The sequence below is a fragment of the Suhomyces tanzawaensis genome (genome assembly GCF_001661415.1).
Source record: "Suhomyces tanzawaensis NRRL Y-17324 unplaced genomic scaffold CANTAscaffold_3, whole genome shotgun sequence".
NCBI lineage: Eukaryota > Fungi > Ascomycota > Pichiomycetes > Serinales > Debaryomycetaceae > Suhomyces > Suhomyces tanzawaensis.
The window spans coordinates 1,105,638-1,133,201 of record NW_017963638.1 but is presented as its reverse complement, the minus strand read 5'-3'; the positions used below and the strand labels follow the sequence as shown (position 1 = coordinate 1,133,201).

General features: G+C 46.3%; 12 protein-coding genes and 1 non-coding gene across 13 annotated transcripts; 6 read left to right on the top strand and 7 right to left on the bottom strand.

The window, feature by feature from the left end:
- Positions 1 to 224: 224 nt before the first annotated feature.
- Positions 225 to 1,769, bottom strand: CANTADRAFT_21342 (TFIIH/NER complex subunit; the record flags this gene model as incomplete). The annotated part of the gene is made up of 1 exon (XM_020206687.1): positions 225 to 1,769. The coding sequence occupies one exon, from the start codon at positions 1,767 to 1,769 to the stop codon at positions 225 to 227; it is 1,545 nt and encodes a 514-aa protein (XP_020065208.1).
- Positions 1,770 to 2,403: 634 nt separating this feature from the next.
- Positions 2,404 to 5,996, top strand: CANTADRAFT_25811 (DNA-directed RNA polymerase III core subunit). Its single transcript, XM_020207541.1, has one exon. It carries the CDS (start codon positions 2,438 to 2,440, stop codon positions 5,906 to 5,908), a length of 3,471 nt encoding a protein of 1,156 aa, XP_020065207.1. The 5' UTR covers positions 2,404 to 2,437; the 3' UTR covers positions 5,909 to 5,996.
- Positions 5,847 to 6,806, top strand: CANTADRAFT_25810 (uncharacterized protein). The gene has a single exon (XM_020207540.1). The coding sequence runs from the start codon at positions 6,234 to 6,236 to the stop codon at positions 6,717 to 6,719; it is 486 nt and encodes a 161-aa protein (XP_020065206.1). The 5' UTR covers positions 5,847 to 6,233; the 3' UTR covers positions 6,720 to 6,806.
- Positions 6,807 to 7,135: 329 nt separating this feature from the next.
- CANTADRAFT_32026 (uncharacterized protein) lies at positions 7,136 to 8,416 on the top strand (the record flags this gene model as incomplete). The annotated part of the gene is made up of 1 exon (XM_020208429.1): positions 7,136 to 8,416. A coding segment is annotated over one exon (1,281 nt), but the record flags the coding sequence as incomplete, so codon positions are not given.
- Positions 8,417 to 10,588: 2,172 nt separating this feature from the next.
- CWT1 (Cwt1p) lies at positions 10,589 to 12,376 on the top strand (the record flags this gene model as incomplete). The annotated part of the gene is made up of 1 exon (XM_020210708.1): positions 10,589 to 12,376. One exon carries the CDS (start codon positions 10,589 to 10,591, stop codon positions 12,374 to 12,376), a length of 1,788 nt encoding a protein of 595 aa, XP_020065204.1.
- Positions 12,377 to 12,708: 332 nt separating this feature from the next.
- NOC2 (mRNA-binding ribosome synthesis protein) lies at positions 12,709 to 14,820 on the bottom strand (the record flags this gene model as incomplete). The annotated part of the gene is made up of 1 exon (XM_020209716.1): positions 12,709 to 14,820. One exon carries the CDS (start codon positions 14,818 to 14,820, stop codon positions 12,709 to 12,711), a length of 2,112 nt encoding a protein of 703 aa, XP_020065203.1.
- Positions 14,821 to 15,070: 250 nt separating this feature from the next.
- STE13 (Ste13p) lies at positions 15,071 to 18,410 on the bottom strand. The gene has a single exon (XM_020206847.1). The coding sequence runs from the start codon at positions 18,138 to 18,140 to the stop codon at positions 15,321 to 15,323; it is 2,820 nt and encodes a 939-aa protein (XP_020065202.1). The 5' UTR covers positions 18,141 to 18,410; the 3' UTR covers positions 15,071 to 15,320.
- Positions 18,411 to 18,680: 270 nt separating this feature from the next.
- On the top strand, positions 18,681 to 21,503 carry CANTADRAFT_49568 (uncharacterized protein; the record flags this gene model as incomplete). The annotated part of the gene is made up of 2 exons (XM_020209723.1): positions 18,681 to 19,151; positions 19,224 to 21,503. 2 exons carry the CDS (start codon positions 18,681 to 18,683, stop codon positions 21,501 to 21,503), a joined length of 2,751 nt encoding a protein of 916 aa, XP_020065201.1.
- Positions 21,504 to 21,712: 209 nt separating this feature from the next.
- Positions 21,713 to 22,573, bottom strand: CANTADRAFT_49387 (mitochondrial 2-oxodicarboxylate carrier; the record flags this gene model as incomplete). Its single annotated transcript, XM_020209699.1, has 1 exon — positions 21,713 to 22,573. One exon carries the CDS (start codon positions 22,571 to 22,573, stop codon positions 21,713 to 21,715), a length of 861 nt encoding a protein of 286 aa, XP_020065200.1.
- A 1,602-nt stretch (positions 22,574 to 24,175) lies between these two features.
- On the bottom strand, positions 24,176 to 25,030 carry CANTADRAFT_21334 (uncharacterized protein; the record flags this gene model as incomplete). Its single annotated transcript, XM_020206686.1, has 1 exon — positions 24,176 to 25,030. One exon carries the CDS (start codon positions 25,028 to 25,030, stop codon positions 24,176 to 24,178), a length of 855 nt encoding a protein of 284 aa, XP_020065199.1.
- A 634-nt stretch (positions 25,031 to 25,664) lies between these two features.
- On the top strand, positions 25,665 to 26,315 carry CANTADRAFT_5748 (uncharacterized protein; the record flags this gene model as incomplete). The annotated part of the gene is made up of 1 exon (XM_020210700.1): positions 25,665 to 26,315. One exon carries the CDS (start codon positions 25,665 to 25,667, stop codon positions 26,313 to 26,315), a length of 651 nt encoding a protein of 216 aa, XP_020065198.1.
- A 214-nt stretch (positions 26,316 to 26,529) lies between these two features.
- On the bottom strand, positions 26,530 to 27,042 carry CANTADRAFT_21332 (3-hydroxyanthranilate 3,4-dioxygenase; the record flags this gene model as incomplete). The annotated part of the gene is made up of 1 exon (XM_020206685.1): positions 26,530 to 27,042. The coding sequence occupies one exon, from the start codon at positions 27,040 to 27,042 to the stop codon at positions 26,530 to 26,532; it is 513 nt and encodes a 170-aa protein (XP_020065197.1).
- Positions 27,043 to 27,145: 103 nt separating this feature from the next.
- On the bottom strand, positions 27,146 to 27,242 carry CANTADRAFT_t93. Its single transcript has one exon. It is a non-coding gene; the product is annotated as a tRNA-Arg (tRNA).
- Positions 27,243 to 27,564: the final 322 nt, after the last annotated feature.

The following is a 27,564-nucleotide window of genomic DNA, read 5'->3' as shown; positions in this document are numbered from 1 at the left end:
ATGGTCATAATTATCATGAATTATCTATTAAGATAGCTGTTGAGGAACAAGTCCATTCGAAAGTAGATGAGCAGATAACAAGATGTGTTTAGTCTCGATACCTCCAATTACCGGTTCATATTGTGATTATAATCTGTGAATACCAATCCGCACTAGACTAGCTATTCTATGAATCAACTATAGCTGTCTGAAATACCGGACGACATTCATCTACTGGCATCTGGCTATCTTGTTCTTTGTAACTTTCTATTAGCAAAATCAACAACTTGCGAAACACCCTGTTGAGTCACAAAGAACTTTCTCCTGACCTTGTCTGACCATATTAAAACCCCCACTTCTGATGCATAGCTGGACAACACGTCGTATTCTTGCTGGTTGGAAAAATCTTTGAACAAGTACCCGTCGAAAGTTTGGATTCTGTCGAGCTCCAACTGCCACAACTTGATTTGATCCACAACTGTGGGTGGTAGTAATTCCAACTTGTGTTGGGCCACTGCGCCGTCTCTGGCTGCCTGTGATTGTGGTGCACCACCAGCAGTGTTAATATTGTGACTAGCATCGAACTCGATCTTTTTGTCTAATTTCTCCTTCGCTAATAATCTCATCTGGGGATGTGCGTGAGTTTCCAAAAACTTGATGATCTGGTCGGCAGTGATTCCGTTGTACAAGGCATTCCTAATGCTTTCTCTGGTAATTTGTCCACACACCATATTGGCGAAACGAGTTTTGAGGTGGACAAACAAATTAAGCACGGCAATTTCCAAGGGAGAATTAGTGTATGCATACATCTTGAAGTTGGTCTCGATGATAATGGTACCTTGCTGGGAGGAAGGAGTGGCAGAAGTGTTCACGGCCTGGTTCTCTGCACCTTCTAATGCCTGGTCAAGGGCCACTGAAGGAGACTTAAGCGCAGCAGAGTCGGACGTCAAAGTTGTAGCTAGTCTGGTGGGATAGAACCGCGACGAGTTTCCGTTTCGTTGGTATACTAAACCGTAATCCTTTAAGTCCGCTAACATGCTCACTTGTGTGGCACTCAAGCTGGAAACGGTGTAGCTCTTGCCCAACTCCAACGAGCCCAAGATGAAAATGAAATTAAGAACATCCACAGGATCCATATGCAAATCTTGGGTCAAGTTGAGGTACTGAAGTAGTAAAGTCCAGATCTGGGCGTTGACGTCCTGTAATAGGAACTGGAACCCACTGTTAGTGATCTTCAAATTGTTGGGGTTCGTCCCAGGGCCCTCCATAAGGCCTCCCAGCTTAAGCAAGGATAAAACCGAAGTAGAGGGGGTTACGGTGGATTCGGTACCCACCATAAAATGCAAAATAGTCTCCCACTTCTGGGAGGCAAAAGTGTCCAAAAACGCAGCATCGACCTTGTGCTTATCGGGAGTTGTGCACAAGTTACCAAACGCATTTGCTGCTTGGGATCCTGTCAAGCAATCTCGGAAGTTCTGTCGGAAGGTGGAGTTCAATCGGATGTGCGTTCCCGTGTTGTCTTCTTTGATCAAATGCAACGCCTTGAGTCGTTTCAACGACTCGAACTGGAGCTTTCTAGATCCTGGCTTGCACCATTTGTCCATATCTCTCAAGGCAACTGGCTTCTCGTTGAACAACATGGTCATGATGTAGAACTTGGTCATTGGAGGGAGCAATCTGAAGATAGAAAGACAGGTGGCTGGAGCCTCGTATAGCTTGGACTGCACAGGCTGCGGAAGCCCTTCAAGATACTCATTGACTGTTGCACGGAAGAGATTACTCGACGACATGGTGGGGAGGACCGTACGATGGAAGCTGAATTGTATAGTTGGTGTCACGTGCGTAGATGTGCTTACGTAACTGAGATAGTTGCAAATTCAGTGAAAGGTACTATTGGAAGCTATGGCGACTTAGAGGAGTCTAGGTAGGGTGGGAACATGCTATTTATCGATCGAGAGTATTGCTAGAGATTTCGAGAATTTATCTTCCCAAGTTAGTGTGACTAAAGGAAGAGTTCAATTATTAATATTGACTTTTCAAACACAATATCACTTCATGAAAGACTCAAAGAGAGGCATAAGCCACTGCTAGACAGGGACGTGTCCTCGCCTCGATCTATGGAAAGAGCTACAGTGTCGAACCTACGTTAACTACTGTAGCTGGAGTATTCTCTCTTAGTGTCGGGTCAGAAATGGCACCAGACCAAAAAACCAAACTACTTGCTTAAAACATACTTATACAAAAAATTCCCTACTTCGTCCTATCCTCCTCCATCTTCCTCATTATTCCCCATCACTCTCCGTCCACCTCATCCTCTTCCATCGTCCCCGTGGAATATCTCATCCTCACCATCTGTCACTCGCACTCGGCCTTTCCTGCACGACCCATCTCCAACAAAACTTTTGAGAAGAGTTGTTTGTCATCACTAAACCAGTCCGATCCAGTGCCACCACCGCCCATGTCCAAGCGTAAAGCATCCCACGTGGAAGCCGAGTCCGACGAGGCGTTCCAGGAGCTTCTCCAGCCAACTTATAAGGGCAAAAAGTTACTTGACGAGATCAATACTGCGGAAGACAAGTGGAACCTTCTCCCAGCATTTCTCAAGGTCAAAGGGTTGGTCAAGCAACATTTGGACTCGTTCAACTACTTCGTCGATGTGGACTTGAAGAAAATCATACGAGCCAACGAGTTGGTTCTTTCTGACGTGGATCCCGAGTTCTATCTCAAGTACTTGGACATCAGAGTCGGCCACAAGTCTTCGTCTGCTCCAGGAACCAAGGAGGTGATCTTGCCGCCTCATGAGTGCAGACTCCGTGACTTGACCTATTCTGCACCCATCTACGTGGATGTCGAGTACACCAGAGGTAGAAAGATCATCATGCACAAGGATCTTGAAATCGGAAGAATGCCTGTGATGTTGAGATCGAACAAGTGTATTCTCGATGGCATCGACGAAAAGCAAATGGCGAGATTCGACGAGTGTCCCATCGATCCAGGTGGGTATTTCGTGGTCAACGGGACTGAAAAGGTCATTTTGGTGCAAGAACAATTGTCCAAGAACAGAATCATTGTGGAATCAGATGATAAAAAGGGCATTGTCCAAGCCTCGGTTACTTCCTCCACGCACGAGCGTAAGTCCAAGACTTATGTCATTACCAAGAACGATAAGATCTACTTGAAGCACAACTCCATTGGTGAAGACATTCCTATTGTGATCGTATTGAAGGCCGCGGGTATCACTTCGGATTTGGAAATTTTGCAATTGGTTTGTGGTGCTGATTCCAACTACCAAGACTTGTTCGTCGTCAACTTCGAGGAAGCTGCCAAATTACAAGTTTTCACTCAGCAACAAGCATTGAACTACGTGGGTAAGAGAGTTAAGACTATTAGAAGAGCAGGTGCACCAAAGTTGAGTCAATTGCAAGAAGGTATCGAGGCCATTGCTACTACTATCATAGCTCATATCACCGTTTCCGACTTGCAATTCCGTGAAAAGGCACTCTACATCGCCACTATGGCCAGAAGGGTTATCATGACCATGCACAACCCCAAGATGGTTGATGACAGAGATTACGTTGGTAACAAGAGATTAGAATTGGCGGGTCAATTAATGTCATTATTGTTCGAAGATTTGTTCAAGAAATTCAACTCTGACTTCAAAGCTAATATCGATAAAATATTGAAGAAGCCCAGCAGAACCTCAGAATTTGATGCATTATTGTCAATCAATATTCACTCCAATAACATCACGATGGGTTTAAATAGGGCCATTTCTACTGGTAACTGGTCGTTGAAACGTTTCAAGATGGAAAGAGCTGGTGTTACTCATGTTTTATCAAGATTATCATATATATCAGCTTTAGGTATGATGACTCGTATCTCATCTCAATTCGAAAAATCTAGAAAAGTCTCGGGTCCAAGAGCCTTGCAACCATCTCAATTTGGTATGTTGTGTACATCTGATACACCTGAAGGTGAGGCCTGTGGTTTGGTTAAAAACTTGGCATTAATGACACACATCACTACTGATGATGAAGAACTTCCCATCAGAAAGTTGTGTTACGTATTAGGGTGTGAAGACATCCTTGGAATTGATTCAGCCACTTTGCATGCACCAGGAAATTTCGGAATCTTCTTAAACGGTACCTTAGTTGGGTCTTCCAGATTTCCTGCCAAATTCGTTAATGATTTCCGTCAATTAAGAAGAACTGGTAAGGTTTCGGAATTCGTTTCCATCTACACCAATACTCATCAAAGAGCTGTGCATATTGCCACTGACGGTGGTAGAATTTGTCGTCCATTAATTATTGTCGAAAACAACATCCCCAGAGTCAAGGCTCATCATTTGTTCAAGCTTCAAAATGGCGATTGGGACTTCGATGATTTCTTGTCCCATGGTTTGGTTGAATACTTGGACGTCAACGAAGAGAACGATTCGTTAATAGCATTGTATGAAAAGGATCTTGAAGAGAATGCTGCTAATCAAGTGACCCATTTGGAAATTGAACCTTTTACCGTGTTGGGAGCCGTTGCGGGATTGATTCCATACCCTCATCATAACCAGTCCCCAAGAAACACCTATCAATGTGCTATGGGTAAGCAAGCTATTGGTGCTATAGCATATAATCAATTCAGAAGAATTGACACCTTGTTGTATTTCATGGTTTATCCACAACAACCTATGGTTAAAACCAAGACTATCGAGTTAATTGAGTACGATAAGTTACCAGCCGGTCAGAATGCCACTGTGGCTGTTATGTCGTATTCAGGGTACGATATTGAAGATGCGTTGGTCCTCAACAAGTCGTCCATTGATCGTGGTTTCGGTCGTTGTCAAGTTGTTCGTAAGAACACAATCCAACTTAAGAGATATCCAAACCATACCAAGGATATAGTGTCTGGTATGAGAGTGGACGAGGAAGGAAACGCCATTTTCCCCCATAAAGCCTTGGGACCAGACGGATTGGGTGAAATTGGTGCCAGAGTTGAAAATGGACAAGTTTATGTCAACAAGTGTGTTCCAACTAATGCTGGAGAGTCGGTATTGGGCCATAATGAACAAGCACAGCAAGCAGAGAGTCACAGAGAGACTCCTGCTTACTACAAGGGTCCAGAGCCTTCCTATGTGGATCAAGTCATGATGTCTGTTAGTGACAATGACCAGGCCTTAATCAAGGTATTGTTGAGACAGACCAGAAGACCAGAATTGGGTGACAAGTTTTCTTCTAGACACGGTCAAAAGGGTGTTTGTGGTATTATTGTCCAACAAGAAGACTTACCATTCAACGATCAAGGTATTTCTCCTGATATTATTATGAACCCACACGGTTTCCCATCTCGTATGACGGTTGGAAAGATGATTGAGTTGATTTCTGGTAAGGCCGGTGTGCTCAACGGCTCCTTGGAATACGGAACCTGCTTTGGAGGAAGCAAGTTGGAAGACATGTCTAAGATCTTGGTCGAAAAGGGTTTCAGTTACTCTGGTAAGGATATGTTGTACTCGGGTATCACTGGTGAATGTTTGCAAGCATACATCTTCTTTGGTCCAATCTACTATCAAAAGTTGAAGCATATGGTTTTGGATAAGATGCATGCCAGAGCCAGAGGTCCTAGAGCTGTGCTTACCAGACAGCCGACCGAAGGTAGATCCAGAGACGGTGGTTTGAGATTGGGAGAAATGGAGAGAGACTGTGTTATTGCCTACGGTGCCTCGCAATTGTTGTTGGAGCGTTTGATGATTTCGTCCGATGCATTTGAGGTGGACATTTGTAACAACTGTGGTTTGATGGGCTATAACTCGTGGTGTACTACCTGTAAGAGTTCCGAGCACATCATCAAGATGACCATCCCCTATGCTGCCAAGTTGTTGTTCCAGGAACTTATTTCCATGAACATTGCTCCTAGATTGAAGTTGGGAGACGTTTTTTAATGTATATAGACCTGAATGCAAAGGTAGGATCAGGAGAAGTGTAGAAACGTCTACAGGAGTTGGGGCAAGAGATAGTTGAGGTGGAAGTGTCCCACAATTAATTGACGTGGAAGTGTCCCACAATTAATTGCCATGTGAAGAATCCTACGTTTCTCGGTTATAACGTTGCAGTATGTAACAATAATTGCATAATTCTGTCTTGACTATCATAATTCTAACACAACGGCTCGTTCTAGCCATAACGTCGCTAATTCTGTCACAATGGTGCATCCTAGCCCTCGCCTAGTCTTCAAAGTCCTTATTTGGAGTTCGCTTCTACCACCAGATGTGCACTAGAGGCCAATCGACTAAACTCTACAGCCAAGGCAGCATCATAATTCCTGCCATAACCCTCTGGCACTTCAACTGTCTTCCTCCCTGGCATTTTCTCACTAGTAGTGCCCGTAGTGGTACGAAATTAGCGAGGCCTCGCGAGCCACCGCGAAAAGCCCCCCTGCACCACCACCACTACGACCATATCCCTGCCGACAGCTGCAGCGCTGATCTTCCAGTAGCTGTCCTGCTGTGGGGGACTGCCAACACCAGCCCTCCTCAACAAACACCAATCGGGCCCCAATTAGGTCCCAAACGGGCCCAAAACTGCTACGCCTCGCACAATGGCCCCGGCTGCCCCATCTGCACCCCAACTCCTCTTTCTCGCTACTTGCAAACCGTTGCGCGATCTCGCTCGCCAATTGCATCTGTCGCTACCGCTAGCACGAGCCACGCCGGGGGACTAGTGGCGGCACTACTACAATCATCTGTCCAATAATGGGCTACTTGCCCTAACAAAGTATGCTCAGATACAAGCCCTCTATCCGCTAGCGAAGTTTCGAGGCGTTAGCGCCCACTAAATGCCTTTCGTCCCTTTGACGAAGAAATCGTGACTTAGGCGAGCCGTACTAGCCGATTCTCAATCTCGCTACAGTGCCCGATTTCTTTGGCTGCTGCCAGCACGCTACCTCACCTGCACTCCTCCCCTCAACCCACCAAGCATCCCGTGGGGATCTCTATTGTTCTCTACCAGCCAGCAGTAGGTGACCAGGCAGGGGGCGGTCACGTGACGCACATCGCGTGATGGTTGCCAGCTGCACTCCAGATCATGTCTTACCTGCCCATATCATCTGAGCCCCACACCTGCTGCTCCATACACCCTGCTTTCCCCCGATGTATAGCACGCCCCAACCCACCCGGCTGTTGTTCCAGCCCAGGCTCCTCCTCACCTTCTTGGTGCTCTTGGCGCTTATCCTCACCTACCGCACCAGAAACGACAATGGCCTAGCCCTTGAAGACGCTTTGTACTTGACCAAGAACTCGCTCAGGGAGCTCAAGCAGCTGTACTTGCCCTCCAAGGAGCAAAAGCTCCACCATGACGCGGTGGAAATCGACTACCCGCTCGGAAACGCCGTCAATTCGTTTCTCCCCATAGACGCCACCATCAAGTACAACACCACGGAACGCTCTGGCAACATCACCACCAACGAGCTCAGAGCACGCTACGCTGCGTTCAGCCCCATTTTGAACCACCAGGTCAGGGGAAACTTCCATATCTTGGCTGACGGTGCCTGTTCTCCCGTGGAGCTAGGGGAAGAGCACACCAACAAGATCCTCATTGTGATGCGAGGCAACTGCACGTTCGTAGAGAAGGTCACCAACATCCTTGGCTCCAACTCGAAGCCGCTCGCGGTGATCGTGGCCAACGACGAGCCCTACCGCGGCTTGGTGACCATGTTCTCCAACTCGTTCAACCAAGACGGCTCGTTGCGGTTGCCAGTGATGTTCGTGTCGTACGAGTCGTACCAGTCGCTCCTGGCAGTGGAGTCGCTCGATGTGGTGTTGACATTGTCCACTGCGTCTTTTGGGAGCTGGCTCAGCATCATGCTCTCGATGATCTTGTCGCCCCCTTTGTTGATCTTGATCTTCTACTTGGTGGTGATCTGTGGCCAGAATATCAAAAAACGCCAGGCCAGCTTGCTCAACTCCAAGTTGGTTCGGGAGTTGACCGTCTATATCTTCAACAATGACCACTTGATCGAGGCAAACGGGTTGGCCCACTATTTGAAGGTCACAGGCCAGACCACCAACACCCCCAAGGATGACTCGCTCGTAGAGTCGCCCTCCACGAGCACAACCTCGTCAACTTCTCACTTGAACAAGATCATCATCAACGGGATTGATATCAGAGAATCGGCCCAAAACTTACATGTGTTGACTGCCCCTGGCGATTTCTATCCATCCTACAAGTGCTCTATTTGTTTGGACAAGTATACTCCTTTGCACTCGAGGGTTTTGATCTTGGACTGCAAACACTTCTACCACGAGCGGTGCTTGTCTAACTGGTTGATTAACTTCAAAAGAAGCTGTCCATTGTGTAACACGGTGATCAGTGCCCCCAACGAGTCTCTTCTTGCTGGTCAAGACAGAGCATTCCATTACGGCAGCACCGATAACGACCTTGAGGCCCAGAATCTCGAAGTTCTGGTTCCTGGGGTCCACGACGCAGAGTCCCTCCACTTGAGCCGTCCTATCGACTACACTTACGTCAATTCTGACGAGGTGGACCATATATTCAGCCCTGATGAGCAGTACCACAGCGATGGATCCTCACAGGACCCCGGGTCAGAAGGGGAGTTGGAACACTTTCGTGGTGAACGTTCCCAGGACCATGAGCTTCCCTTAACAGACTCAACCCCGAACCAGGACTTCGATTTTGTCTCCAGTACCTACCACACTGACTCTTCCCAGTTCGAAGGTTTACACCTGCTGACTTCGGCGCTGGAGTCGCAAGCATCGGATTCCACTTCGTTCTACTCGGCGTCCAGCGAAATTGCTGCCACCACCCCACCAGCAAACACCTCGTCTCGTCGGTTCTACTCCAAACCACTGCATATTTTGAGCCAGTTTTCGTCAGCATCCACCCTCAACCAGTCGGAAGGCCGCGACCTCAGTGTGAGTATTGACACCTCCCATTCCCATTTCGCCACGCCCCAAAACTCGCCTGGTGTTACTGTGGAACGTACTCCTTCCCGGTCCAATTCCATAAGCAGCAACGACACCATCCACCTCGACGCTGTCTAGAGGGCCCAACAATGTAGAGTATTAAATACGTTCTACAAGTATAATTCTCAAATGCCTGTAATGATTCTCGATTCCGTTTGCTGGTCGTGCTAATGAAGTATTGTCTAACAATTAGCATTCCTTCCGGTATGTATCTCTGCCCTGAGTCCCAATATTCTGGATCCTACTATATGAGCACTAGAATTTGCCAAGTACACATTTGTGGTTTCGCCTAGGTGAAACCATTGAGAGTTCAGCAACAATACAAAATGCTAATTCTCTATCCCGGTAGGTTCTCGTGATATGCTTACTGCATTGGTTTGCACTTATGGGAGAGATATTGAATAAATAATCAATGGTTAGGCTTCTATTACCCAGATTTTTTGCAAAGCCGGTATCATAGTTAACTAGGTAGTTTTCATTGCCTAGCTCCGGAATCTCGAGGCACTTTCTCGGTATTACATCTATGCAGAGATGAGTCGCTAAAATAAGACGCTTGAAAGTGTATAGAAAAATGGAAAAAATCAAAGTGCAAATTGGTAAGAACTACATTTTGCTGGGATTCCTCTATAAAACTATTAATGTTCCCAATTTCTATAGATCCAACATCTATAACATTGAAACAGTGCAGTAGTAAGAGAAATGGCAGAATCAATAAATGGGCTGGATGTGTATTTACCACAATAATATGACATCATCCAGGTAACCTAGGAGACATGTAAAAGATGCTGAATATGGATTACCATGACACTATGATATCATCCAGAGTAGCTAAGAGAAAAAAAATTGGCTGAATGTGGAGTTACCATAATAAGTTACGAGCATTGAAACGATTTAGCCACAACCACATCTGATCCAGATATACTTTTATGCGCAAATGAATATTAAACCACTAAGCTAAATAATATCTGCTGTATCCACTACGACTTTTATTGTAGATTTTGGTGTTAACCTTATTCTTTGGGTGTAGAATCTTGGTGTGGAATTATTATCACTCTCTTGAGAATTAATTGAGTATCGATCTTCTTCCTGTTCGAATAGCGATTTTCTAAGTATCGGATGGTACGAGCAAACAATAGATTTTCTATGTAATTAATTAATGATTTGGATGGTACAGCAAGAATGCATTTCCAAGAATTATTCTTGTAACCTCACTGTTCCAGAGTGCAATTTAGGATTTAATCATGTAATGGCTATTATGTGCTTGCTACAAAATTAATCAATCTATCTGTCCCAGTGGGCCTTGTAAAAGTTCACGCTTTCGGGTGGTACGTGCTTTCTTCCTTGCATATCCACCCCACACTGCACAGCTTCCGCATTTTCCCGCTGCCACCCAGGTCCTGTTGCTCCCGATCGCCCCGGAGAGACTCGGCATGTATTCTCGATGGTGCGCAGATCGCGGGGTCCAGAGACTACCCACCACCGGTCACGTGCCACCCTGGGGTAACAAAAATTCCGAACCTCTCACCCTAAACGAATTTACCCACACTCTTTGGACATCGCCACCGGCTCAATGTACCATAGCGCAAGGCTGCATCCGAGCTAGATATACCCCAACCACGTCCAACTCGAGCTACCACCAAAATGGACCCCTCAGACTCCCCCGAAAACGTCAAAACCGAGGAGTCCCGGAGCTTGGCCGCAACAGACGACGACATCGGAACCAAATCCACCCCTACCAACGGCGGCACGGCTCAGTTCGCCAGGTCCCAGTCGCAGGACCGTGATGGAGACGGTGAATGGTCCACGGAGGAGAGCTCCCACGATGTCAACAACGGATCGTCGTCCTCCTCCGACAAACCCACCCGGAAGCGGAAGAAGAAGGTCGAAATCGCGTGTGTGTACTGTCGGCGGTCGCACATGATCTGTGACGACTCGAGGCCGTGCCAGCGATGCATCAAGCGAGGAATCGGCCACTTGTGCTATGACGAGCCGTCGAATCTCCGCCAGAAGAAGAAGGCAGCGGCGCTCCGCAAAACCCCCAGTGGCAGTGGTAAGAACAGTCCCCCAGAGAGCCACCAAAGCCCTCTCAGCCAACCTGCGCACGCAGCTCCGGGAATCGCCAGTGCGTCTCCGGGACTCAAGGACGAGAAGCTCCAACCTCTTCCCCAACCCCCCGCACCAGCTGCAGCCCTGCAAATCAAACCACCCACCCAGGGAGGTCCTCCCAAAAGTATAAATAACTCGGTGTTGGCCCAGACCTTGCCCTACAACCAGGAACCATTCTTCTACTCGGAACATGCAGGAAGTGAATTCAGTTCGTTGAATGATTTCCTTTCCATGATCGATGACCCTGAGCTCGTCAACGGAGCCTTGAACGACGACGGCACCGGTGCGGACCTGGTATTGGGCTTTGGTATCGCCAACGACCAGTCCAGCGCCTCCAACGCGCCTGGCATCACTTCTGGACCGGTCTTGAACTTCGGTGACGTCTCCACAAGCGAAGCAAACAATAACTCAAACAACATTAATACCATCCTTTCGTTCTCGCCCAATTCCAACATGTTCCCACCCAATTTCCAGAATGAAGGCGTAGACCAGCTCCAAAATATTGCCCAACAGCAATTGCCACAACCAAACCAATTTATAAAACCCACCAGTGCTCCTGCATCGTTCCCCAACCCCAGCACACAGCGCACATCGCTCTCGGGGCCAGTGCCGCCTCACAAGGCACAATCGTCGCAAACAACCGACCCCCATCAGCCAGTAATCTCCGACTCTGCCAGAGACAAGTTCTTCCTCACAGCAGCAGATCCAACTACAGAAATTTCGCCAGAAGAGAGATTGAAGCAAGTCATCAAAGCGAAACTCGAGGCTGGCTTATTGCAACCATACAACTACGCCAAGGGTTATGCTCGTTTACAGAGCTACATGGACAACTACATGAATGTTTCAAGCAGACAAAGGATCCTCAAGCCGCTCTCAATTTTCAGACCTGCCTTCAGGGCCATTGCACGGACCTTAAAGGATGTGGACTTGGTGTTGGTAGAGGAAAGCTTTGAAAGAATGTTGTTGGACTACGATCGTGTGTTCACCTCCATGGCAATTCCAGCGTGTCTCTGGAGACGTACAGGAGAAATCTATCGGGGTAATAAAGAATTTGCATCATTGGTGGGAGTCATGACGGATGACTTGAAAGACGGAAAGTTGGCCATATACGAGTTGATGAGTGAAGAGAGTGCTGTCAACTTTTGGGAAAAATACGGGGCGATTGCCTTCGACAAGGGACAAAAGGCTGTTTTAACAAGCTGCAATCTCCGTACCAGAGACGGAATCAAAAGGAAGAGTTGTTGTTTCAGCTTCACCATTCGGAGGGACCGTTACAATATCCCCAGTTGTATTGTTGGTAACTTCATCCCCATCGATCCATGATCTCCCACTCGTCAGCCAAATAATTACCCTTAAAAGAGGTGCTGTGGTTAATTCGACCTAAAGGACATTTCACAAAGGTTCATCACATCTGGTGGCGCACCACTACATCATGCTAGTTCGCTAGCTTTGCATAACTTGATTGTAACACTTTGTATTATATAAACTATCTATAAATACACGACATAGGTCGCACCATTAAGCTACGGCTGTTTCACTTGCAATAGCCGTAATTCCGCTAAGATGTATTACTTGGTGGTCTTGACTCTTCGTCAGAGATTCGATGATTCTTCCAGAGGATAGATATTCCTCAAACTTCAATGCTTTAAAGCTCTTTACTCTTCATCCTCCTCTTCTTCATCTTCGTCCTCTTCCACTTCCATTTCAACGTCTTCGTCATCCTCTTGTTCCTTTTGCTCCTTTCTAGCGGCTTCTTCGTCAGCCATTGCCTCTCTTAACAATCTGAGCTTCTCTTCCTTCACTTGTCTTTGAACACTGACGTATTGACCCAATGGAGTCTTGGTACTATCTAAGTCCTTCAAGAACAGTTCGACTTCAGACTTGTTGGAAGGACCATACTCGACGTTGGATCTCTTCTGCAAAATGAAAGTGGAGTTGGCATTCAATTTTTCAACCAATTGTTGCAACTGCTTGTTGAACTTGATGTTCTTCGACTTCTTAGTGAATCTTCTGAGGATCAAGATGGATGGAGTTGCCAACTCTGGGAATGCAATGCTTTTGGCATAAATGTTGAAGAACTCGGCGGTCAACTCAACAAAGTGCTCCTCCAAACCTTGTTGGTAGGTTCTGGTGTTCAAATAACCGGCAGAGACCTTGATATTGTGCTCGAAATCAAATTCTTGAAGGTTAGACTTCTTGGAAGCAATTGGCTTGGTGAAAATGGTGGAGGTCAAGATCTCACTGAGCAATGGGAAAACGGGAATGTATACTCCAGTAGTCTTGGACATTCTCAACAAGGACTTGATGAGGTAGAATCTCAATGGGAAAAACTGAGCAGTAGGAATTAATCTGATGGTTCCCAAGGTGACCTGAACCAATGGGTAGATCAATTGGTGCAACGAGTTTTCGGCCTTCTTAGCCCCTTGCTCTGTGGCAGCACAGTGGATACTCAACACTCTTGACCAGAAGTCCAACGAGTGGCAGTATTGCCAGTTGTAGATCAATTTGTGGGCATCCTTGGGCGAAGAGTTGGCAGTCTTCTTCGTAGTGGCATTTATACTACCTCTTAAATGTATAGCCAACTGTCTGACGTACTCAAATCCAATTTGGTACGAAAGAACAGGGTTGATACCAAATAATTCACTGGCGGAGTTCTTGCAGAAGTTGATACCAGCCATGGTGTGGGCGTTGGTTTGAAGACAGTTCTTAACAAACGAAGAGTAGGTGGACTTCAAGATGGTTTCCAAAACGGACTTTGGAAATTCTTTGGCCACGTTATTTAAGAAAGCAAAGGTGGCAATCTGAGTGTCCAAACTTCTCGAAGTAGACCATACTTGGGTAACTGCGTTCAAAAGCTCCTTGAGCAATCTTCTGTATGAAATATAGTATGGGAAAACTTCTTGCAACGATGCCAAAATCAACGAAGCAGTCTCGGTATTGGTGATATCCTTCAACAAGGTTATGTAACAACCAGCTTGGGACTTAAGTATACTAGAAATTTGAGACAACCACTGGTTCTTTTGTGGCAAGCTTCTGACTCCGCTTGGACTGACTTTGTACTTGATCAACTTTTGGATGGCTTGGGGCAATTGCTTCAATGCTAGGACCATCAACTCAGAAAATGCTTTAGGATCGGTGATGGAATATTTGTATTCGTCGGTCTTGGTGTTGGTGATGTTGACTGCTGCCTTGAATGCGATAGCGATGGTCTTGATTTGCTTAGCAGTAGGCTTTTCAAGGTCAGCCTTCCACTTTCTGACAAGTTCCAAAGTTATGGTGGTTTTGGAATCGGTGGCCTTCTTGGGCTTTTCGTCTTCATCTTCCAACTCTCCCTCGTCAGCTTCGGCATCCTCTTCGTCACTGTCTTCCATGGCATCTAATGGGTTGATACCCTCGAAATCTAAAAGCTGGTCGTCGTTGTTCTTCAAGTACTTGTAGAATTCAGGATCGTTTTCAGCCAATCCCTTCATGGTCTCCTTCATTCCTTCGGCATCTTCTTCGTCCGAAGAAGACTCGTCCTCGGACTCTTCGACTGGCTTGTTCTTGTTCTTCTTTTCCTTTGGAACTTCGAATCCACTCTCGAAAAATTCATCTACTGGCATGTCTTCAAAGACTTCCTTGGGCTTCTTTGGCTCTTCATCTTGAGTCTTTCCCTTTTTTCTGGAAGCAAACTTCTTGTTGTGCTTCTGGACCTCCTTACGGTGCTCCAATGTGTGCTTCAAGTGTTTCGACTGAAACTTCTTGGTGGATTTGGATGTCTTAGCCATGGTGGTTAGTGTAGAGTATAGTTTGAAATGAAAAAAAATGCGATGAGATGATTATGTCGTGCGGAGGAGCTCACTGCGAGATGAGCGACATATCAGAGATAGATGAGTTCTACACCATTCTGCAGTCTGCTAGAAGGAAAAGTAGCAGGATGCCGTAAGCCTGGCTCCCTAAAAGCTCCTCCCACAACTCGTCTATATCTCCCAGGATGGGCCCAATAAAGGCATGGTATGCTTACGTAATCGAGGTTTCAGCCACCCAGATGTGCATCTCCTAGCTACAGTCGTTGTAAGTCTATCAAATCGCCTTTATTGATTTTTGTCATTGGTGCCAGCGAGCTGACAACTCAAGTATTAATTTTAGAAAAATTCCAACTTCCTCGTCCGACTATTCAACTTCTGAATCGAATTGTTCTGATATTGATATAAATAACGTGACGAATTACACGTACAATGCCCTAGATTGGACATCGTAGACCCTCCTGAAATCCATCTCTATCTTCTCACTGGTATCTCCCTCCGAATGCACCACCCAACCAGTACATCAACCTATCGTACACAACCGAGTTGGCATTATGGAAGTCGATCAAATGGTCACTGTCGGGAAAGAATGTCACATCGTAATTCTCAACATTATTCAAATTATACTTGTCAAGTAACCAGAGCAGGTTCTGCAAATGAACATTATCGTCTGAAGTCCCATGCATGATTAGGAACCTCTTCAACTTCTTGAAATTCTCATACTGTGATATTCTAGCAGTCGTTTCATAATTCTTATTCTCTGCTGGAAGGCCCATATACCTTTCGGTGTATATGGAATCGTAGAAAAGCCAGTTCGTGACAGGAGCCACTGCCATACCATACTTAAATGTGTTTCCTGAATCGTACTCAAGTACTTTCAAGGTTGTAAATCCTCCATACGACCAGCCCCATATAGCCGTCTTCTCTTCGTCGATGAGGTTCTTGTTCACAGCAATATATTCTGAGACTACTGTGGTAATGTCACGGGGCTCCCAGTACCCAATACGCCCCTTGGCTGCTGCCTGGTAGTCCCAGCCACGTCCCCCTGTCCCTCTGGGATCAATTATCAATACTATGGTGTCTAGTTTTGCGCTGACTATGTCCTCCAATTCAATCTTAAAAGACTTGTCCACCACTTGCGATCCAGGTCCCCCATAAGCATTGACAAGTAGCGGGTACTTTCCCCTTTTTGGGTCAAACCTGGGAGGTAAAATCTCAATAACACCTACTTTTAATGGAGTATTGTCCAGGTTTTTTCCAATTGTGATTTCCCGATAGACCCTAGTGGGTATATTTGTGTCCTTTAACTTTTCTTGAAAAGCCTCGTAACGGTTTATGTAAGGTTGACGAGCTATGTAGTTACTGGGCTCATCGTCTTGTGCATATCCATGCAAATGATTCATGTTGACTAATTTTTGCCAGGGTTGCAACGGTCCAGCATAATTCAAATTGAGATAATGTCCATTTCTGCTGAATTCCACGTCGTAGACTCCTTCTGAATCGATATCGGTTATCTGGATTAATTTCGCTCTCTTTTCTGAATCCAAATCTATTCCGATTAAACTTGTTTCCAACGCACCACGAATAGTGCATAGGGTGTAAACGAAGTTATTTTCCTGATCAAAGACTGCTGGTGAAGAAGAAACCACTTCCCATTCAGATGGCCTAGTGAGTAACACTGAGTAATTCTGGGAGTTTGCACTATCGAACAAAGCTAAACTCAATTTTCCATTGGCCACTATTTTGTCGATGTACTTATTTTCTCCATCTTTACCTGGAACTACTGTCACCGGAGTCATCTTATCAACCCAACCATTGTAATCCGCAGTATCCTGTACATTCACAACGTGAATCTGGTTGGAATCGTGGGGCCTGTACACCATTTTCTTCAATATTTTACTTGTTCTGTCTGCATGTTTCATAAGGAAGTTCTTGGAGTCTATCCATGATCCAGAATAGAAGATAAAATCGTGTCCAAGATCACGAGTCGGGTGGATTATTTCGAGCTTTGTGGATTTCTTTTCTGATACTTTGTAATTATTGATTGTGGCTGTGGGGTTTGCAGTTCCTGGTTTAGGGTATTTGATAGTGGTCTTGATTGGATATTGATTGACATTATCCACTTTAAGCTGTTCGGATTCGTCGTACTGGGTTCCCACTTCAACTCTATCTTTGACATAATAATCAAGTTGATACTCTTGCACGTCTGTGTCATTCAACGTAACATATACGAGGTTTGCTTGGTCTGGCGACCACCAGAACAACTTGTAATCTGACACAACCTCCTCCTCATACACCCAGTCTGGCTTTCCGTTGAAAATATGCTTCGATCCATTGCTGGTAATTCGGTCGACATGTCCCGATTCCAAATTTTGAAGGTACAAGTCATGATTAAACCCGAAGACGATGTAATCTCCGTTGGGAGAGAACTCAGCAAAATGCAATTTGTCCAAGACTTCGGCATCCAAAGGATTATCGGGGTTTTTCAACTTTTCAAGGTTCTCTGGGGGCTGGATTGGAGAGAAAAATCCGTCTCTGTATATCCAGTAGATTGCAAACGACAGGTGTCTCCATTGCTTGAGACTGTCTGTTTTCACGATGTGCGGAGTTCGAGGAAGGTCCCAGGGTTGGTTTGGGTTGAGTTGGACCCCTTCCACGTAGAAGAAATTGTTCTTGTAGGCAAATTGAGTGCTGGAAATGAAGTCTTTCGTGTAATCAGTGTCAATTTGCCGGACCACAAACGATCCCTTGGGCCCCCTGGTAAGGTAGTGACCTCCGTCAGTGTCTTCAGAAGCGCTGGATTGTTGCTGTTCGGGGTTCAACCACGTAATTGGCTCTCGGAACGAAAAATATCTGCCCTTGCGGTAGTCTGTTAGCGAAATGTTGGTGAATTTAGCACTGTACTCGTTCAAAGTGACGTTCTTTCCGCTCACTGCGATGGTGGGGTGTTTGTTGAGCTCACTGATGATCTTCAACGGCGACTCGTGGGCGTACACCACTAGCCCCACCACCCAGAGGCCTATACAGGCCAAACCAATGATGGTGCACCAGTACTTTCCCAACCTGCTGGGGCCCTGGTACGAGTGCAACACCCGTTGGAAGAGAGGACTGTAGTTAAACGACTCGTCTTCGTGGCCTGCCTTGGAGCTGTACTCGTGGATCTCGTCAAACAACACTGAAGACGTGGACGATGTGCTGGAGGTGGAATTTCGGGAATTTCTGGGGGAGTGGATCGAGGGTCCTGCCTCGAGTTCGACCGGCAATTGGTCCACCATTTCGTATTCTTCTACCGGCAGCGGCATGGCACGTCCAGGCTCTGGCTATTTATACGGTGGGTCAGATGGTGATCTGGTGTGGGAGCGGGTGCATTAGCTCCAAATCGATACCTGTTATAGACACATAAGGACCACTTCAGACGCGGGCCCAACCTGCAAACGGATATCGGGGGATGGGGCCAGTTTTGAGTCATTTTGGGGGAAGAAACCGGGATAAAACGACTTTTCCATACTTCTCTGTGACCAGGGGCGGCTCGTGGAGGTCTCAGCTCTTTTGGGCCTCGGAGGCAGGAGTTGTGCCTGTTTGAACCTCGCTGGTGGACCCTGGTTTGATTTGCAGGTTCGCACAAGCATAGCCCAGACTGGACTCTCCGACGCCTAATATCGAGAACAGACTCCAATACGTGCAAACAGCCTCTATCCACCTGCTTGCGTGCAAATAGCGACCTTCATTGGGCCCCACTACGTACTCCAAACTGCATTCTGTGAAATCAGCCACTCAAATCCTACATTTTTGCCCGTTTTGATCCCGTTCAGACCAGCCAGTTCCATCCATGCCCACCAACCATGAGCCATAATCACCACAACCAGTCAATTGCACTCTACTCGAAGATATTCGGGTCCAGGGACTCCAAAGACATCGGCTTCTATCCCTCCATATATACTACTCCCGTTCACGCCAACGCGTTGCGGTCGGTGTTGGTGGCTAACTCAGAAGTCATCGGAACATTGACGCCCAGGTCCGAGAACATCGCCATAATGAGGCAGTTGTTGCAGTCGGGAGTTCTGTTGCTTGGGGATGCCATGAAGTATCCCTCCAACGCCCAGGGTGAATTCTCCTCCAGGGACAAGAATTCCCGTGGTCCCTATCCAGAGTTAGACGATGGGGGCGACGACATAACATCGTTGAACGGCCGCGTTCTGACAGTGTCGATCGTTCTGGACCTAGATGGTGACGATATCACCACATTGACGGGAAAAGGAGAACTGGAACAAGAAGTCTCGAGCGCCAGCTCTGTCAATTCCAGAAAAAACTCTGTTCCCGACATCAAGAAATCCCCTGCCACAAAGAACACTTCAACCGAAAGAAATGAGTCAAGCTCGCCTGAGAGAACCCATTCTGGCTCTCCAATTGCTTCGGAAGGTCATTTTGATGATATTGACGACGACCTTCGTATCGAGTTGATCTCCAACATAGTGGCTGTCATACAGGTGTGGTTCCAGTCTTTGTACGAATCCAATTTGATTATCACCAAGAAAACCAAGTCCAAATCGGCCACGTCCGATGTGGCGTCAAAAATCTTCCAGTTGCCAGGCACCTCTGGTCTTTTCAATGATCAAACATTAACAACGCTTTTGAAAGAAGTAAATTGGTATTTTAACAATGCCATCAAGCATATTGAGGATTCCTCAGAAACAGAATTTCATAATCTTGTCGTAATCAAGGATATCATCTTCCTTATAGGAGATATCTTGAAAACCCTTTTTTTATCAATTTCATTCCATAAAGAATCTACCAACGAATTCGTTATCATCAAAAGCTTGATATTTTCATTCCTCAAGGTAGATCTTGCATCCACCTTTGACAGGCTTTTAAGAGTATCCAATGGGTATGTGGAACCTGATTCTGAGGAGTCAAACCCGAAATTTAGTGCTCCTAAGATCACCCTTTCTCCCGAAACACTCAATAAAGTGTTCACAATCATAGCTACGTTAGCGAACCTACCATCAAACTTATTACCCCTAAATTCTACCACACTTTCCTCGGATATAACTAATCTTATTAATGAGTCTCCCAATAGCTTTGAGCACCAATTTATTAGACAAAAATCGTTTAACTCGGTCAAATTCGTGCAAGAATTCGCTTCAAGGTATATTCCCATTTTGGCTATGACTTTTAGCTATTGTTACAACTTTAGAGAGGATCTCTTGGTGACGCAGATTCATAACTCTTCGTTCATGAACTGGTTAACCAATAACAGATTCGGTGACAATTTGTATGTCAATTATGACACAGTCCATTTAGTTACTGACTTGGACAAGAATTACGAGACTCTAAGCATAATCAGGAGAATTGATGATCCCTATTTGGTTCAACTCAAGCAAATCTACGACCACCGTCTTAAAGTTATAACGGCAAAGGAAAATGACTATCTAGAGCTTCCAGAACTTTTACCCTTAAGCATTTTATTGGCGGCCTACATAAAGAATCCATCTTTTTTGAGTATTTTTACAGAACAGCGCCATAAAATTACCAGCAAAATTGAAGATATTGATCCACTTGAAAATAAACATATTGAATTGTTTGAGATTTGGCTATGTGTTTTGTCTTATGTTTTCCAATATCAATATAGATCGGATAATATACTAACCACTACAAAAATCTCATTACTGATCTTATTGAAGCTTACTTCCCCCGTGGTGTTTGTGACACCTATAGATGAATCAGACAGTCAAGTTCAAATCTTACAAAGAGTGAAGAATTTTGAAATCAATGAATTCAAATGGAAGCTAAGTCATCAGAAAAGTCCGTTTGTTCCTAATGACCTCGGAAAATTTGGAATTAAATCCAGTTTGTTCTACATTTTGGATATAGTGCAGAATTTAATTCGTTTTAACTTGACTAACAAGTTGAACATCGAGAACATTAGAATGGCCTTGAATGTGATGTATCAAATCGTGGTGGCATTCAATGAAGACCCATCCATTGAACTACAGAGGTACGTCTGGGTGGAATTTTACACAACTATTTTCAACTTATTGAAGTTCATCAACAGACAGCAATTGATCAAGTCAAAATATTTCCAAGGTCTTAAACAAATTGGGAGCTTGAAGTCGTTGGTGGAGGAAATATTTGTGATTTTAGACTTTTTGTTGTTACCAAGATTCAATGACACAATACAATATCAAGAAGACTTAGGAGTGGTGAAGAGGTCGAAGGAGACAGATGGATCAGGGATTTTTAGGTCTATTAACTACGATTTGATATACAACATCTTGTTGAATTACGAAAGGGTCAATGAACTACTTATTGAATACGACTTGGATGACTTGGAACATTTAGGTAGGTTCAGAGATTGTCTTGAATATTTCGAGGGAAAAATACATTTGACAGAAGAGTCAAAGGTACAGAATCAAAATTCAGATAAGCTTGATTTAATTGACTGTGATTTTGACTCGCCCGAACTAGTAACCGTGATTAACGGCTTCACCTTCAGGGAAGTCCAGAATGAAGATGCACAAGATGAGGAGATCAATAAGGAAGCTTCCAAGGGCTTCAAGTTTGGTGAGACCATGCAGTATGTGAACAAGGATGTTGAAGTACAGCATCTTCGGGAAGTAGAATTGATAAAGGCATTTAATGTTGCATTGAAAGAAGAATTCAAATGAGTGCAATATCGAATGGTTACTGAAGTGAGCTTTGTCTATTAGAGTCATTAGTAATTTAACGTTAAAATAGAAATAATAGAAATACTTCACAATTGAGCCTTCGCGGATCAAGATGTAGTAACTCCCAATCGTAAGTGGAAGTCAATGCTAGAATTCCAGTGGTACCAACTGACTTACAAAAATTGTCTGATGATTTTATTTTCCGTTCCCTAATCTTGAAGTGTTCTAAAGAAGTCCATGCAAGTCGTGAAGACCACCAACAAAATACCACCACCTGGACCCAATCTCAACACCTTGGGAATGAAACCTCTATATAAAGCACCGAAGCCCTCTTCCCTGGCCACAATCAACAAGGATGGGAAGGACCATATGTATCTACTGGAACCAGCCTGGATTCTGGACTTGACGACATCAAAGGGGGTGTTCAACACTGTACCGAAGGTTCCACCGATGGTACCACAGGTCAAGTCCACGAGGGTCTTTTCCGATGAGTTCTTGGGTTGGGGCATGAGGGTTCTGACCTGGTGGATACATCCAAAATAACCAGCATTCCAAAAGATATGTCTCCACAAAGTCGATTCCAAACCCTTGTATAACCCGAGCAACCCGTCAGTCTTGACGATGTGCTTGACCACTTCGCCCATGCCGTTGAACTTGGAGGTTTTGTCCTGCAACTTGATCTTGACCAATTCGAACGGAACCACCACAAACGACTCGGTGGCTCCCGCAGTTGCACCTGTCAATACTGCCAACGATTGCGACATCGTCTGCACGCCAAACAAGTTTCTGTACACCTTTCCCCACTCGTCGTTGGCAGCAAACTTGGTGGCTCTTTTGGGGGCCTCCATCAAGATGGGGGCAGAAATGCCCTTGTAGAGTCGGGAAAAGCCCTCTTCCTTGACAATTTTCTTCAAGCAGTTGATGGTGCCTTTGTAGGCATTGGTGCTGTCCAATTGCTGTCTGGTCTTGACCACATCCAATGGGTACATCACCAAGATCTCGGAAACCCCAGCAATGGCGCCAGAGGCGAATTGGTAGAAGAAAGGTAATGGTTTAGGAGCTTCTGTCATGGTAAAGGAACAACAGACGCTGTAAGGAAGTGAAAAAGAAGTGAAGGTTAAATTAAAGATTCCCGCTGGTTGCTTAGCGCTGTGGAGGGGGATCAATGCCGGTGTTAAGTGGTCGGAAACTACCGGGCGCGATAACATGTAGTAGTGAACCCCGCGTTGGCTGGGGCCACTGGCGGCAGGAAGCCGGTACCGGGGTCACGTGACTTAACCTCTTGTGACTCATGCCAATGGGCGCCAGCGGATTGGTCCGATTGCGCTGGTGGACGAGGCTGGGCCGCTGTGCTGGGCCTGGGGGCTGTGGCACCTCTGGTGGCCAGCTGCGCTGTTGACGATGCTCTGCTTCGGCCCACCGTGGTGGTCTGGCCTGATCCATCTGGGGCCACTGAAAAAGTCACGTGCTGGATCCTGATGTCCGTGGCGCTACCACTCGCCGCTAAACCTCTCGGGAAGCCCTACCCAGAATGGTGTCCGGGTAACTCTTCGCCCTGACTATATAAGCAGCGGGATCCCCACTCTTGCTCGGTGTGCGGCAGCCAGAACTATTACCGTGTTGCTTGTCTTTTTCAGATATCCCTACGAGTTGGCGAGCGTCAAGTTCCTGGCGGGAATAACATCCTTTCGGAGATAGATCATCTTAATGCCCTTTCATTTGTCTTTTTTCTAGGGACAAGTGAGGGCTGGTGGATCAAACATTACTGTAGTGTAGCCGTGTGCTGAGTACGAACATCCAGTGCTTGAACAAGATACCTATTACATATAAGCATGCAAATGCTTGAACAAGACTGTCTGGTCTCTGAGCATCAAGATCGAGCACCAAGTTGCAAATTTCCACTTGAAAACCAGATGAGGTGCAAATTTTACATCATCTCTCAGTCTCTTTATGTGAATGTGTTGAAGCGTGAATTTGTTAATGGAACACCAAACACGCCAACACTCGTACTCGATGTAATCTTCCACTGGTACTCGATGTAATCTTCCAGAGCTGATACTTCTAGAACTCTGTAATTTCTACAGAGCTGATGCTATTTGGTACTCGACTGCAATTTCTACACAGCAGAAGCTTACTCGGCTATAAGCTTGCAGTAATAGTGATTCCAGTACTTTGAAATCTACAAGCTCCATTATACAAGCTCCATTTGGTTTTTCGTGGATTCCTCTTTTCCTTTGGTAAGGCAAGCTTTCTATTGTAGCATCGCCCAGTTCTTCTGACAATAATAACTCCAGCAAATTCGGAGAGTATCATGCTTTTGTATGTATTGTGATCGTAATTAGCTTACACCCTATGCTTCATTCCGTTTTTGCTTGTATTATGATCGTAATGAACTAATACTTTATTCTATTACAAGATTGGCAGTTTCCGCTAGCTGAAGCTGGAGCTGATAATGAGTTGAAACCACTGTAAGTTGAGTGAACTGTCGAGTTCTACTGCCACTGTTGAGCTGGTCTGCACATGCTAGTGTAGCTGTACAGTCGACCTGTTGCACTACCCTGTCGGGGTGAACTACCACTCTCAGTTCTAAACTATCCCTCTCGAGTTGAACTCGTGTCTGTCGAGATTCCCTGGTTGCCATCTTTTGTCGCCAAAGGCTCATTAGGTACTTTCTACGTCCACAAACCCAATCTGATGATTCCAAGCGACCAGTTGATGAAAAATCCCATGTATATCGCCGCCCTGGTGTGTTTGTTGAACACAGTGTCGTCCACCTGGATGAAGATAACTGCGATCACCCCCAAAAAGATTCCCAAAAGAACTCCTAAAAGGATGTCGCGGTTATCTTGCCAACCCTCCAAGTCTCCCAGGGGTGTTGTCTGTTGGGCCTCTCCGGTTCCTGCCGCACTAGGTGCCGGTACTCCAGGTACCGGTTCTCCTCCATTGTTGGTATCTCCGTTGATAGTGCTCTCGATCCAGCGGTCCTCCATTTGCCTGAGCGTATGCCTGCGAGCCTCCTCGTCCTCTAGATCGTGGATATCTGACCCCAGGTTGGTGGGGAACTGGTCAGCGTGGATCATCATGAACTGGCGCCTGAGATCGCTGATATCTTCCTGGCTGAACCCACGCTCGAGCAAGCGGTCAAAACCTATCGGCTGGGTGGTTGTGGATACCTCCTGGGGACGGTTATCCAATTGGGTTTCCTCCGCTAGTTGTTGTTTTGTGAGTTTCTCCCCGATCACACAGTGGATGTAGATCTGCTGCTCCCTGGGCTCTGTAGAGGGGTCTGCTGGTGGCTTGAGCACCTCCAGCCTAAAGTTGGTCTTATCGTTCAAAACTCGTCCGTTGTAGATCAATCTGATTCTGTTGCTGGTGCTCTGGGGCACCTTACTGCGGATGACGTTCTTGATCCATCCTGCATTGACCAACGTATTGACGTCGTCCTTGTCGAAGTTGATGGTCAACGGGATGTCCAAGTCTGGGATGGGCTCTGTTGCCGCAAACCTGATGACCAACGTGAGCTTCATGATGGTGGCAAGTGGATGGCGCTGTGGGGATAAAAGTGAGATGTGGTAGGGCGCTGGAAAATAGTGAGCAGTGAGTGGCTTTAGGGGAAAAATAGTGAGCCCGAGGGCGTGGTTGTGACACCAGGCTCGCTAGCGCGGGGGGGCCAGGGACAGCATTTGCCTGCTAGCGAGACTCCAGTATGCTCGCTCAGTAATGAACCACCCTCTAATGCCACTTCACTACCCAATCTACAATGACGGATCAGGAAGTGGGCATGCTGCTCACTAATCAGCTTGTCAACTGACTTGTTCATATACATGACTGCAACGAGTCTACCCTCCTGAGAATGCTCGCAGTGGCGATTACCGGCGATAGCGCGCTAGCACCGCCACCGCCGCTACTCACCACACGTTCCACTACACCCACCACCACTCAGTCGCCACCATCCCACTCTAGCCCTACTACGAGTCATCCACATGCACCCTCTGGAGCCGTTATCTGCCGTAATCTGCCGTAATCTGCGCAGTTGTAGCCGTTAACTGTCTCCTTCTTTGGCCCCTCCCTGCGCTGAGATACACGACCCGTCCTAGCGACACCACCAGCTCGCACCCATATAAACCTCGCCAGCCCTCGGCTCTACAAGCACCATCTACCATGTCTTCCATTGAAAAACCCCCACAACCGCTCGACGATGTCAGCTCCGACGATAAGTTGACTGAAGACAGCAGCCTCCGTTACACTGCCTATGCCAACCGAATCAGAACCATCTTAAGGGCATCTCACAGATACGTTGCTTACACCTCGGACATTGGCGAGTCATTCCGCCCAGTTGCACACCCGTTCTTGGTCAAGGCTGGATACGGTGTCTCGTGGATGTACATCTTGGGAGACGTGTCGTACTACTCGTGGATCGTGAAGATGAAGTCTGAGGGCCGCTGGGCTCCTGGCTTGAGACCTTGGGACACTAACCTCCCTGCCAGAGACCCCCAGGCCGCCCAGGCGTTCTTGGCCTCCAACCCCAACATGGTCGACAACAACTGGGGCATCTATGCTGTCAAGAGAGCGCTCTTCCAGAGTATTGCCTCCATGGGATTGCCTGCGTTCACCATCCACAGCTCGGTGCGCTACTCGTCAGTGTTGTTCAAGAACGCCCCCAAGACCTTGAAGACGTATGGTCCAGTTGGTATCGGGTTGGCAATTGTTCCGTTATTGCCATACGTGTTTGATGAGCCTGTGGAGGCCGCAGTGGACTGGGCCTTTGAAAAGGGTGAAGAATTGTTGACCAACAAGCCAGCAAAGGTATAGAATAGTGACTGATATAGTGATTTAACCTAGACACAAAATACCTCGGCTGTAGATCTGTCATAATTCATATAATCAATGGAGCTATATACATGTCCCTGGATGTACCTCGTTTCTCCTCCCCAACGTCCTGCAGTGCTCCGTGTCTCTATCTCTTCTCCTAATCTCCCTGCTGCAATACGCTGGATGAAACCATCTCCTGCAGTAGCCCCTTCTATTATTGTGGCTTGGAGTGATTCAACGTCCCACAGTGCCCGCATGTTCTGGCTTCGATATCGCCATCAAACGCAAGAATGCCCTCCTTGACCTGGGTGCCTAAGTCCACGCAGTAGAACTCCACCTCGTGCACGATTTGCTGACAGTTCAGGCAGTACCACCTGAGCTTGTCGTTGACACCCTCAGGACGATCCTGCTCAACCACCAATCCAATGGTGTCAGCAAATCTTACGGGGTTGTGAGGAGTATTTCCAGGAAGCAAGAACGAATCTCCTTCCTCGATGATAATATCCCTGAACTCTCCATCGTCCACGACTTTCAAGCACATCGACCCTTTAAACATGTGGAAGTACTCTGGCGTCTGATTGACATGATAGTCGGTTCTCTCGTTGGGACCTCCCACTATCATCACAGTGAACCCGCCACGATGAAGGCAGTAGTTATTCACGGGAGGCTGTAAGAGGTGGCCGTTCTCTTTGATCCACTTTTGGATATTTATTGGTTGGGGAAGCATGTTGGTACTAGTCGATGTTAAAACGGATGATATATGGCGGTTAGAAACCAATGGTTGTATGCAGACCATATCAGCCCATTCGCAGCAAAAATCAAAAAATAAGCTTCCCCACCAGGAGTCGAACCTGGAATCTTCTGGTTCCAACCGAGAAGTGGTTACTAAATCGTAGCCAGACGCCTTGACCATTGGGCCATGAGGAACGAAGCTTGTTGTCTCTGAGGATTATGTAACCCTTACTGTGTTTGTCAAACTAATTTCTAACTTGATTTCCCATTTCCAAGGCTATGAGAGAACATTTTCAAGGTTTTGAAAAACAATTGAAGTATAAAAGGTTTGATAATACTTCTGAAGTGTTTAAGTAAGAAAAAAAATACAAATTCGAGATTATGGATTTGGAGTTTATGGACGTAATGACGAGCGAGTTTCACCCTCCAACCACCTGCAAGTTGCCTTGTAGCACTTTCAGTCTGACTATTTGACAAAATTCAATCATCAAATGTGATTTGCTTACAACGGATGCTG

What these genes read in the sequence shown, in the direction of transcription:
- CANTADRAFT_25811 (XM_020207541.1), top strand. Translation starts at nt 2,438, where the DNA reads ATGTCCAAGCGTAAAGCATCCCACGTGGAAGCCGAGTCCGACGAGGCG.
- STE13 (XM_020206847.1), bottom strand. Translation starts at nt 18,140, where the DNA reads ATGCCGCTGCCGGTAGAAGAATACGAAATGGTGGACCAATTGCCGGTC.
- CANTADRAFT_25810 (XM_020207540.1), top strand. Translation starts at nt 6,234, where the DNA reads ATGTGCACTAGAGGCCAATCGACTAAACTCTACAGCCAAGGCAGCATC.